The sequence below is a fragment of the Theropithecus gelada genome, chromosome 3 (assembly GCF_003255815.1).
Source record: "Theropithecus gelada isolate Dixy chromosome 3, Tgel_1.0, whole genome shotgun sequence".
Classification (NCBI taxonomy): Eukaryota; Metazoa; Chordata; class Mammalia; order Primates; family Cercopithecidae; genus Theropithecus; species Theropithecus gelada.
Genome location: NC_037670.1, coordinates 126,211,914 through 126,224,799, shown reverse-complemented (window position 1 = coordinate 126,224,799; position 12,886 = coordinate 126,211,914). Strand labels below are relative to the sequence as shown.

Sequence of the window (12,886 nt, the reverse complement as noted above, 5' to 3'; positions counted from 1 at the left end):
TCTCCCTTCCTACCACAGGCATCCGAAGACATGACAAAAGCTAGACTCGACCACTCATTTTGGACCAGTTCACTGCTGCTCGCTATGTTGGCTTCTGCATGAACATCTTGGGATTTTGCATGAGAAAATTTCAGAATTAAAAGGAAAAAATGTGATGGAATTTATGACAGATGGATACTTGAAATCCTTTTTGAAAAAAGGTAAAATATCAATGTAGCGAGCAACAGAAATATACAGCCAATTCATAAATGATGTAGTAACCTGACAAGCAAATACCAACGAGACTGAGAAAACTGTTAGGCCAAAAAAGCCAACAATCTTTCCCAGTAATGCCACTGCTTTTAGATTCAAGTTTCAAAAAACTCCTATTTGGGGCATTAAAACCTACACATCAAAAAAAAAAAAAAAAAAAAAAAAAAAATCGATGAAAACTGCAGTTTTGAAAAACCAAGTTAACTTCCAGTAATCTATTTCAAATCAACACACAGCCTATATAGTTGGAAAAAGAAAATATTTTTGGATATATATTTTATTTGACAGTGTTTTAGAATATCATACAGTAAACAAGATTTCTGTAAAAGTTAATTTATCCATAGTGGTACGTTTCATAAAAATAGTTGCTCACTTACAGTCTTTCTGTGACTATTAATACATGGAATTATATTTATAGAGATACAGCTGTACAGGGTAAATTCACAGCTAACACTACACAGAAATATTATTTGGAATGGGATTTAGATGATGTGCTGTCTTCACAGGTTATGGATTACAGCTGCATAAAGCAATTACTGCACAAGTAGTAGCTGTGAACTGTGCAAATTAGAGTTTATGCCAGTGTAATCTCAATTTTTTTTTTCCTTTTGTGATACATGGAAAATAAAGGTCGGAGGATACAGTACCAGGACGTGCAGCTACACTACAGAAGCATTGTCCAAAACCAGATTCAATAAATTAATGGCAAACTATACTGGATTTCTAGTCCAGGGGAGAAAGACTAATTGAGATTAAACCAAAAGCATTATAAACTGCTACATGTGTTTGTGCTTTTGTTTATGATGAATGGGTTTCATTTTTGGAAATTGCTTTTACAAAGCTGCAAGATCCTTCACTTGAGGCTTTCAACCTTATTCTCCTCCTGTCAAACAACTAAACTACTCCGATGTCTGATGAAAATTAAACTGCTACTCAGGATGCTGCAGTTACAAGGAGAGGGAATGATCAGCCCAGGGAGGCTATTACCTGTGACCTTTGAGATGAACCTGATCGCCCCTTTTACTTTTTAGACTACAAGTGCAGGGAGGTGAAGCTTATTTGCATTTGAACTCCTCTAAAGAGTTAGAATATGGAAAGGATGAAGCCTCATTCATTCAGGGCATATTAAAAAGAAACTGCCTTCAGAAACACTTTGTCTTTTAATATGTGTAGCTACAGTAAGTACCAATGGATAATTAATTGAAGCTAACATTTTACAAAGAAATGCTAAAACAGCAGGAAAGAAAGGCAAGGCTTAGACTTTTACTAGGAGGCCAATCATAGATCCATGAAGATAAACATCTAGAAGTTGCTAACAAAATAAAAAAACTTGCAAAGAATACAAGACGAAAGAAAACCAATGGAAACAAAAGGAAGAAAGAGTAAGGAAAGAAGGATAAGCAGAAAGGAATGCTAAAAAGACTCACGTTCTTTAATGAAAATAAATTGGTTATAATTTTTTAACATTAGAGATTCATTATAGTCTGAGAAATATAAGACAAAACTCTGCCTCTGCTCTGTCAAAGTGCAAATGAAGTCATGGAGACAGGGTTTAAAATAAGACAAAAAAGTGAAATCACATTGCTGACAAAGAAGCTATCCATCTCTGCTAGCCTGGGACGACAGAAAAGCCTCTTCATAAAGGAACTGCAGCGTTGCCAATCTTGATTAAACAAATTGTGGTCCTTCAATTATAACATTCATATTTTAGAGAAAAACCAATTAAGATCTATGAGCTAAACTGCAAAATTCTGACTTATGGCAAACTGTTCCCTAGGATACAATTTTTAAAACCTTTTTTTCTACCACTGAAAATGTACAGAAATGAGATTCGATCACAGAAATGGCAATAAAAATGGCATCACACCAAGAAACTCACTAGATTTCTAAGTCATCCTGCAGGAGGCAGGGAACGCTGCTGCTAACACCGAGGATGGATGCCAAGGGTGAGCCATGGAAACATGTCATGGGTGAACGGTTCCGAATGTGTCAAAGAAACCCTTTAACCCCTGTCTAGATATGTCGAGAACAATTTATTTACAACGCTTTAGATCAATTAAAAGATATAATCTTGTCTCAGTTTCAGCTTGCTCCGTGCAGTTTGATTTTTAAGGCGATATTCCAGTTTGTGATTGCTCTTAACTTGTCCAGTTTCTTGATATAAAGTTTGGATGACATCCAAATCCTTCATGCAGTGGGGAGGAATTTTTTTTTTTTCTCAAACTAAAGCTACACTGCACTCTCTCTGTGATGTTCTTCACGTTATTTTGGTTCTTCCATAGCTGCCAAAGCCCCCACAGTGGAACCGGGGGCTTTAGGATCAGTTTAGGTCTGCGCGTGGACGCGATGCCGCCCAAGCACACCGGACACGTGGGACTTCACGTCGATGCTCCCAGGCCTTAGTGCCTCGTGGATCTATGCGTGTGACAGTGAAAATAAATTAAAACGCCGTGAGACTGAACCTAAGAAGAACGGCCTGCGCCGGGGCGGGCGGGGCCTGGCCGCGCGGCTCATCTGCTGGCGGCCGAGGCGCCGGGTTTGAGGACGCCCGGCAGCTTGTCAGAGCCCGGCACCTTCCAAGGCCCAGGCGCCACGGCAGCCTTGCGCGCGGGGGCGCCCCCCGTGGGTCGCGGGCCCGGCCGGGGACCCGCGCGCGCACCCGCCCTGCCCTCGACCTCCCGCGCGCCGCTGGTCGGGCCGGCGAACGTGGGCGCAGCGCCCGGGCCTTCGCGCCGGCAGAGCTCGGAGCCCGCCGCCGCGCGGGGCGCCTCCTTCCCGCCCGCCCGCGCCGCGTCCGCCGCGTCTGCCGCCGCGAGCCCGGGCGCCCTGGCCTCCGAGGCGGGCCTGCCGGCCTCGGGCCGCCCCTGGCCGCCGGGCGCCTCCTCGAGCCTCGGCCGCGCGGCCCTCTGCGGACTCGCCGAGCGCTCCCTCTGCTCCCCGAGGCGCTGCTTCTTCTGGCCGCAGGCTGAAAGCTCCTTTGGTTTCCTAACGTCGTGTTCCCGTTTGATATCCCAAGTTGGGCCTGGGCTTATCTGGTGGGAAGGGTCGGAGGGTGGGGCTGGATGTGATGGAGAGAATGGAGCGAGGCCGTCGTCCAGGGAGACGCCTACTTCCGGCAGACCTGGGGCGGCGGCAGCGGGAGAACTCCAGGGGGCGGGTTCGTCTGTGGACGGGAAGCACAAACGTTAGCAATGGCGCGCGCAGGACTTCCCCGCGCCCTCTCTATGCCGGGGACAGGGGCAGGCAGATGGGGCGACTGCTCTCAGGGGCCGGAGCCACCGCCGCCCCCACCCCCACCCTCACTGCCGAGAGGGCAGCGGCCGCGCCCCCGGGAATTTGGGGGTTCCCTCCGCCCCGCTTAGCCCCCACGCCCCGAACCCCGTCCGTGGACCGGGGAGGCGAACGCGAAGCGCGGGCCTAATCCCTTCGCATTGGCCCTGCTAACTTCCGGGGGTGTCCTCGGGCCTGATAGTCCTGTGTGGACAGCTCACTTGACAGCCCTTGAATCAATCAGTGGGTCTCCAACTTGAGCAGACCTCGGAATCACCAGGGTGGTGGTGAAAAATACAGATTCCCCGGGAGGACCAGGCCCGGAGATTTTAGCAGCACGGGGCCCAGGAAGTTCTCTGTATTTTTATCAGGCACCCAGGTGATTCTGAAAAAGGTGGTCTAGCAGGGGTGTCCAATCTTTTGGCTTTCTTGGGCCATATTAGAATTGTCTTGGGCTACACATAAAATACACTAACGATAGCCGATAGGCTAAAAAAAAAAAAAAAAGTCCAGGCATAAATCTCATCATCTTTTAAGAAAGTTTACGAATTTGTGTTGGGCCACACTCAAAGCTGGCGGCGGGTTGGACAAGCTTGGTCTTGAGCCAAGTTTTGAGAAACACTGATCTGGGTTCTCTCGAAGTTGGAAAGTGACGTTCTCACGTTCTCAACCAGTAGGTGTCACTCAAAGCATATTCCTAGCTGCTGTCAGTTTCAGAATATGGATAAATTCATTTTAAAACGATCTTTTTTTTTTTAAATCGTTGTCCTTAATTACATTATTTTTCTTTGCCAAGTCCGGATGGAAATTAATTCTCTTCTTAGTACTTCTAATATTATGCAGGGCCCCAGGACTAGGATGATTCTTTCTAGGAAGTCTAGTTCCAACAGTTACTTAGGATTTAAGTTATCTACTTCCAAAAAGGATCTAAGACAATTGACAACATCAAAACACATATAAAACAATGATAAAAATGAGAGATGACTTTTTTTTTTTTTTTTAAGCAACAGCTGGTCAGAAGCCAAGTAGAAGGACAGATGTATTAGGAATCTGAGATGAGTTAGCTACGACTGTGAGCAACAACAGTTCCCTGGAGCTTCTGGCCACTAAGGGGAAATGAAAGCAGGGAATCCAATTACCGTGAATCCTTGATATTTGTAAGAAATACGTCTCATGACCTTGGAAATGCTCAAATTTTGTGATATTCTAGAGTGTAATTTTTCTTCCACAGAATTGGTATATGGTCGTGAGTGGCGAACAAAGAAACCACATGGATAGATTTGAATTCTGGGTGCCAGGTGAGCCTCCCTCACTAGCTAAAAGATTCAGTCCTATACAGCAGCCTCAGTGCATGTGATTCAAGTTCCTGCCTCTGTAACGTGTCAGAGGCTGTCAGGGATACTTGTGCATACTCAGTCATCTAATGTCCAAGGTCTACTTTGTTTGAAACTTGAGGATTCTTATATAGTACCTTTGATACTGATTTATAAAGCAATAAGGAGAGGAAAAAGGCAGTGGCGTTGGTTTTCCCCGTAATTCTGGCCATCTTTAGAATGGCAGATGAAAAAAGTTTTTCATTCTATGTGAAATTCGAATGGAACATTTTGGGCATAATGTTAACCTTCCTTCTTCCATACGCTGATGTCCATTACCATTTTCACATAGTAAAATCCTAGAGGAGCATCAGAAGCCCTGGAATCTAATCCTGGCTCTGGCATGTATTTACTGGCAACATGATTTTGGACCAACAACTAAATCTCTCTGAGCCTCAATTTCTTCCTTTGTAAGATGGGGATAAAATATCCAACTTTACAGATGTGAGACATACACTTTCTAAGGGAAAGCACATTTTTCTTCTGCACCCCACCTGCTGCCTATGGATTATGGATTGGGCTCCTGTGAAAGCCGCCTCATTAACTAGTACCCTTGCAGGTGAGGTTTTGAATAAGTGCAATAAGGCAGTCATTTTCAGGTGCTGTGATTCCCAGGTGTCATTTTGCTACACCTCAGGTATCCTTGGTTACCTTAAGGAATAGTCTGAAATCCTCAAAGGCAAATATATCCAATAAAAATGAGAATGTGTTCTATTTTTGGGTGGGTTACAGTTTAAAATCAGACTGACAAATGATAGGTGGTGGCAACCCACCTATCTAGCGAGATACAGCTTAGAAGAGTTAAAAAGTGGTCTTCAAAAGGCCTAACTAGAGGGTTGCTTGTGCAAGAGTGATCTCTGACTTGGACCATGGTAAAGATATTTCACATTTTAATAGCTCTTTTCCCCATCATTACATCACATATGGTAGAGTTAATTAGCTGGCCTCAAATTACTTCTTAGATAAAGGGAGAAGGTTGATATTACTCACACCATCTCCTGAAGGAGGAATTGAAGCAGAGAGAGGTTAAGTAACTTGACCAAGATTACAAAATGGGCCAGTCGGGAGTAAAATTTTGGGTTTCTTTACTCTTTTTACTTAGAAATTGTCCCAAGATGTTACCTTGCAAATAGGATCAAAATATGTGACATGGGCATGAACAGTGGCCACTGCCAACCAACAGGAACCAGATCGTGTCCTTAAGCAGAAGATTTAGCATTTATTTCGGAACATCTTACTACATGTCTGGCACTGAACTGGAGAGTTCCTACCCAGAAAAATGAAAAAATATTAAACCAGACAAATAAATGTCCATCCATCATTAGTTGGCCTCAGATTACTTCTGAGATTCAGGGAGACACTCTTTTCTTTCCCTCCTCCACTGATTTTTCATATCGTGAAAGGTGAAATTATTCACAAATTCAAAGATTCCTCTTATAAAAGTTTCTCAGGAGTTTGTTCATAGATCATTAAACACTTAACAGTGGGAGAAACTAAAAGCTAAAATATTCCAAGTCACTACTGATTAAAAATATTAATGAGAAGATTTACTATATCATAAAGTGATTAAAAGACATCTATATGAGTGGTTGAATATTTTCATTCTTCTGCATAGGAACTCTTCAGTTCAGTATCAGACGTGTGGTGTCTGCCCAGGCAGAAGCCTGCAAAGCTCTGTAAAGCACCAGGGGACTTTTCAGCAGGCAGCCCGTATCCCACCTTGCCCTGTCACCTGCCTCAGCAAGGTGACACAGATTGTGGTGGACAGGAAGAGCCCTTCTCTAAGACTGGAAAATCTAGTCTTTACGAAATCTTGATATATAATAACCAGAAGAGTTCAATTTAGTTCTGCTTCCTTCAGACCATGTTTTTCTGCTTCCTGCCTTCCTGCCTGCCTGCCTGCTTCCCTACCTCCCTCCCTCCCTGCCTGCCTCCCTGTTTCTCTGCCTCCTTCCTTCCCTGCCTCCCCCATTCCCTCCTTCCCTCCTTCCTTCCTTCCTTGTCTCCCTTTCTCCTTTTTTGAACCTGGGCATTGGCTAAAGTGTGTGATCACGTTCATTTATGAGGTGGTTGCCAAGGAAGATGTGCTACACAGCATCATTCATGTTCTGAGATGCTCTAACTACAATTAGAAAAAACAGAGACCCATCGTAGAAGGATGAAATCAGCCATATCTGGCCTGCTGGGATTTATGCAGCCCCTTTGTCCAATGTCCCCAGGCCCAGTGGTTAAAATTAAGAAGGAAACAGCCTTTCATTCCAAACCGGCTTCCTCAGCCTGCCCTCTCTACCACCATCCTGGTGAAACTGTTCTAGTCAAGGTTGCCAATGACCTTTCTGTTGTGAAATCCAGAGGACTCTGTATTCGACTTAACACAGTTGGCCCTCTGCATCCGCGGGTTCTACATCTGCAAATTCAACCAACTGAGGATGGAAAATATTTGGGAAAAAATGCAAAGTAACAATATAACAATTAAAGGTAATACAAATTTAAAACACTGTATAGCAATTGTTTACCTAGCACTTACATTGTGTTAGGTATTATAAGTGACCTAGAGATGGTTTAAAGTATATGGGAGGATGTATGTAGGTTATACGCAAATACTGCACCAGTTCATATAAGGGACTTAAGCATCTGAGCATTTTGATATTTGTGGGAATCCAGGAACCAATCCCCCACAGAAACTGCAGGACGACTATATCTCACCACATTTTCACCCAGCTGACTACTTCCATTAACAAACTGGACTCTTGGCTGTCAGGACACCCCATTCTCCTGCTTTTTATCCTACTTCTGGCAGTTCACCTCAGTTTACTTTGCAGGTTCCTCTTATTTTACCTGACCTTTTTAGGGCTTGGTCTACGTAGTTTTCTTTCTCTGCATTCCCTCCTAGATGTTTTCATTATTCATGCAGCTTTTATACAACAATACTCCCAAATATTTCTGTTGAGCCCTACCAGCTGTACACTGGTATGTCCATCTGCCTTCTTGATGTCCACTCACTTGGACAGTTCATCGGCTTCTTCAATCTAACAAGTCCAAATAGAAATCTTCCCCCCTCAAGCCTATCCTGTACTCTCTCCCTTACTTCCCCATCTTGGTGAATGGTACAGTCATCACTTGGAGTCATCCTTGATTCCTTTCTCTCCCTTATTGCACAAATACAACCCACCTGCAAGACTTATTAGTCTTATCTTCAAATATATGTGGACTCTGTCAACTTATCTTCACCTTCACTTTCACCACCCTAATTCAAAATACAGGGATTTCCTGGAAGGATGCAACCACTGTGGGCTGCTGAAGACACAATTAAAAGAGGGCCACAGTGTGGACATCTTTCATAAACCCTTAGGGATGCTGTTGAAGATAGAAATTTCAAAAATGAACTTCAGTGCTATACAGAAAAGAGAAGTGTAGTCTACTGTGAACCACATACCCTCCCTAGGGCAACTAACCTAATTACCCTACTCAAGGGATTGGCCTGCCAAGCTATCATTTCTCACATTGGCTACAGAAACCCACTCTTCTTTCATTCTACTCTTGCCCACCTCCAGTGATTATCTGCATAACATTCACAGCAATCTCTTTGAGACATAAATTAGATCATGCCATTCCCTTGCTTGAACACTCAATGGATCCCCACTGCTCTTAGATCAAAATCCAAAATGATTTAACATAGCCTACAAAAGCCTGCATGATCTGGCCCCTGCCAGCCTTGCCAGCTTCATTTCCCCTCATTGCCTATTCTCCACCCACACTGGTCTTCGTTCAGTTCTTCAAATGCTCCAAGCTCACTTTCTATTCCGGGACATCATTGTTGACTTCTCTGCTGGGGGAAAGCTTCCCCACAACTATCTAAAAAGAACATGGCGGGTTCTTTTTTATCCTTCAGGACTCTTAATATCATCCCAGAGAACTCCAATCTACAGTAGATACTCCACCTTCCTCACCAGCATCTCGATTTTATTTCCTTGTAGTAATTATAATGTGTAATTATACTTTTGCTTGCTTATTTGATAAACATCAGTCTCAAATGCTAGCTGTAAGTTTCATGAGGGCAACGACCACATTGGCCTTGTTTATCACAGTGTACTTAATAACTAGCATAGTGTTTGACACAAAAATAAGTGCTTGATGAATATTTGATGAGTGAATACATATATTCCACAAATAGAAATGGAAGACTTGAAATCAAATGCTGACTTGAGGAAACACTTCAGGGCAAAGGATTTTCATTTAAAGTATAATCTGTCAAAAACAGGTTTGTGTTTGGAACTTTGATCAGTTTTGAGAGGGAGGATGGTGGTGAAATGGTAATGTGTATGTGAAGCAGGAGGGGAAATGACTAAGTTTGGGGAGAGTGAACAAGGAGGAAGCCAGCCACAGAAATACACTAGGAAGAGTTCCCAGCTTTAATTGGAGGCCCCTTAGGATGGAGAGGGATGAAGAGAAGCTCGGATTCCCAGGGCGCAAAGTCAAATTCTGAATTTTTATGGTTGTTCTTTCCCTTGTTATGAGCTCTAATGATGCAGTAATAGCTTTACTTAAAGGAGCTCTGTCCCTGGGAAGTCATTAACCAACATGCCAGAGAATGTTCCAATGAACCCACAGGTAAGATAGACTCTAAATATCTTATATTTCACTGTGGGAGAAGCAAGCCCCTCTCCTAAGTTAGGATCAAGTTTCTTACCCTTCCTATTGTCAGTTCTAGCCAGTTTGGATCTTTCCTAGAAAACAGATTGATTAATCCATAAGTACATATCAGTATATATACACACAGATCACACACACCCCATTATTTTTGAGTTAAAAGATGTATGGTTTCTTAAATTATCTTGTAGGAGCCAGCAATATTAAAAAATAAAATGTGCTCCTTCACTTCATAAGCCAGAGATAAAAAAAAATCTCATCTACAGAAATTGTGTTTCAACAGCTTATTTATGATATATAACCAAAGTGATGGTAAAACCAGAGAGCTGACCCAGTAGGAATAAACTGCTTGTTGCAGTAAATAAGTATCTGTATTCTGGGTTTTCCCATATGGCTCTTATCTCCAGCAAACATTTGTACAGAAGAGGAAAGCATAACCCACATCAAAGGACAGTTAATTTTATCCCGTGCTGAAGACACAAAGGTTGAGAAAGAAAAATCTTTTAAGGATTGTGCCCAAACTATAATGGTTCATTTGCATCTGTTCCACCATCACCAAGGTGATTGCTTTTTGTAACAAAATATAAACAAGAAAACCCTTAGAAGGGAGCCAGAGATTGTGAGCAGGGGTGGGGTGGGGAGGGGTGGGGCTGGAGGTGGGTGGGGAAAGAGACTTTGTTAACTGTCTCATAACCTCACCAATGGCCTTAGGGCATCCAGCTTCAGGCTGAAGCCATGAATAAGAGTTCTACATTGCTTTCCTGCTTTCAGTACAGGGCACGAACCCCCTAATGACTGCCTTTTGGATTAGAGTGGTCAGGAAGATAATAGAAGCATTATTGCTATTGATACTACTCATAATGGCAATAGCTAACCCTGACTGAGGTACTTACTAGATGCCAGGCACTCTTTGAAGGCCTTGAAATGTATTAACTAATGTTAATACATGTAAACAGACACATTTTACAGATGAGGAAACAGAGACACAGAGGTTAAGGAACTTGTTCAAGGCCACACAGCTGGTAGCTAAGTGGCATTGAATGGCTTTTGGAATTGGGTAATGTTCTACAAACTCAGCTGAAGCACTGACACTGTATGTCTTTACTGTTTGCTAGTCTGACTGAGAAATGAGGGCTCATGTCTTCTGGGCAGTATAACAGAAACTTCCATCTAAACTGATTGTCAGAAGCAGGTCCATCATTATTCCTCATGGAGACTCTGAAACGCCATTTGTGTTTGAACCTTGGACACAGGGGGACAGTCGCTGTGATTCGAGCATTGATCTGTGAAAATACTGGAAAATACTACAGATGCAGTGTCTCACACCTGTAATCCCAGCACTTTGGGAGGCCGAGGCAGGTGGATCACCTGAGGTCAGGAGTTCAAGACCAGCCTGGCTAACATGATAAAACCCCGTCTCTACTAAAAATACAAAAATTAGCCAGGCGTGGTGGTACATGCCTGTAATCCCAGCTACTCGGGAGACTGAGGCACGAGAATCGCTTGAACCTGGCAGGCGGAGCTTACAGTGAGCCGAGATCATGCCACTGCACTCCGGCCTGGGTGACAGAGTGAGATTCTATCTCAAAAAAAAAAAAACAAAAAAAAAAGAAATAAGACCTGCAATCAGAGAACAACAGAATTGGATTTCTTAAGGTCAGGGATATTACTATCTACTTAAAAAAATATCTTCACAGTGACATTCCTTGAAGCTGAATTGAATTGAAAATACTCAGATACTGAAGACACTGAGTCACTTTGAGACATAAATACTTACTGCTCAAATGACTAGAATTATTCTGTAAAAAGATCCATGAATTTAGTGTCATTTCTTATAAAAACTCTTTCCTATTGCAACCTACAGTTGTCTGGGGTTAGACAATACTGGTGTGGTTGTATTGAAATCTATTTTCTTTTAATTTAGAAGATTATAGGAAAATACTAAAATGATTAAGGTAGATCAAAGGACAGCAACGTGAAGTCATTTGGCATTCAAAAGAGAAACCTTTTAAGGATTGTGTTCAAACTATAAAGGTTCATTTGCATCTGTTCAGCCATCACTAAGGTGATTGCTTTTTGTAATAAAATATAAAAGTACCTTAAAAAATTGCAGAACAAATTATTTTACTTTGCATCTGCTCTTTCTGAAGCATTGTTTCCAAGTATGGAGCCATCGTAATGGCCTTCAAACATGTATTTGTTTCACTTTTATTACCAGAGATGTAAACTACATGTTATGAACATTAATAACTTCTACAGTGGTGATGGTATTTGATTATCGAAGCTTCACATTTATATTCATTTTAAAAGCATAATCAAAGGTGCAGCAACGAATCTGTGGCAAATTTTAGCTCCCTCTATGGCCAAAAGGGCAAATCTTATGGATAGGTGGGGCTGGTAACAATGGAGCTACTATCTACTGAGTGCCTTCTATGTACTAGGAATTCTGCTGCGTGGATCACATATGTACATTACCTTTCAATCCTCATAACAGTTCAAAGAACTATGGTGCTATTAGGCCAGGTGCAGTGGCTCACACCTGTAATCCCAGCACTTTGGGAGGCCGAGGTGGGCAGATCACTTGAGATCAGGAGTTCGGCCGGGCGCGGTGGCTCAAGCCTGTAATCCCAGCACTTTGGGAGGCCGAGACGGGCGGATCACGAGGTCAGGAGATCGAGACCATCCTGGCTAACTCGGTGAAACTCCGTCTCTACTAAAAAGTACAAAAAACCAGCCGGGCGAGGTGGCGGGCGCCTGTAGTCTCAGCTACTCGGGAGGCTGAGGCAGGAGAATGGCGTAAACCCGGGAGGCGGAGCTTGTAGTGAGCTGAGATCTCTGGCCACTGCACTCCAGCCTGGGCGACAGAGCGAGACTCCGTCTCAAAAAAAAAAAAAAAAAAAAAGAGATCAGGAGTTCAAGACCAGCCTGGCCAAGATGGCAAAACACCATGCATGCCTGTAATCCCAGCTACTAGGGAGGCTGAGGAAGGAGAATCTCTTGAACCTGGGAGGCGGAGATTGCAGTGAGCTGAGATTGTGCACTGCACTCCAGCCTGGGTGGCAGAGTGAGACTCCATCTTAAAAAAAAAACAAAAACAAAAAAACTATGTTGCTATTATCCCCATTTCAAAGATCAGGCAACTGAGAGGTACATAAATTAAGCAATTTGCCAGGACCACTCAGCTAGTAAGTGAGAATCAGGATAACTGACTGAGTAACTCTAGAGCGCAAACCCAAAACACTACTCTTTTATTAATAAGGTTTTCCAACCTTTTCCACATTGGGACACATATAAAAAAGGATGATATCTAGACAGTGCACTGGAGTAAACACGAGAATGAT

The 12,886-nt window shown here is 43.1% G+C and overlaps 1 protein-coding gene across 2 annotated transcripts in view; it reads right to left on the bottom strand.

The window, feature by feature from the left end:
- Positions 1–512: 512 nt before the first annotated feature.
- The window catches only part of MAGI2 (membrane associated guanylate kinase, WW and PDZ domain containing 2), a 1,480,053-nt gene continuing 1,467,679 nt past the window's right edge, over positions 513–12,886 (bottom strand). The window contains exon 22 of one of the 2 annotated variants that reach the window (XM_025379587.1): positions 513–3,415. In XM_025379587.1, the coding sequence (XP_025235372.1) occupies positions 2,763–3,415 (653 nt within the window). In that variant the 3' untranslated portion in view covers positions 513–2,762. The remainder of the gene's footprint in view (positions 3,416–12,886) is intronic. The other variant, XM_025379588.1, reaches the window with a different exon arrangement.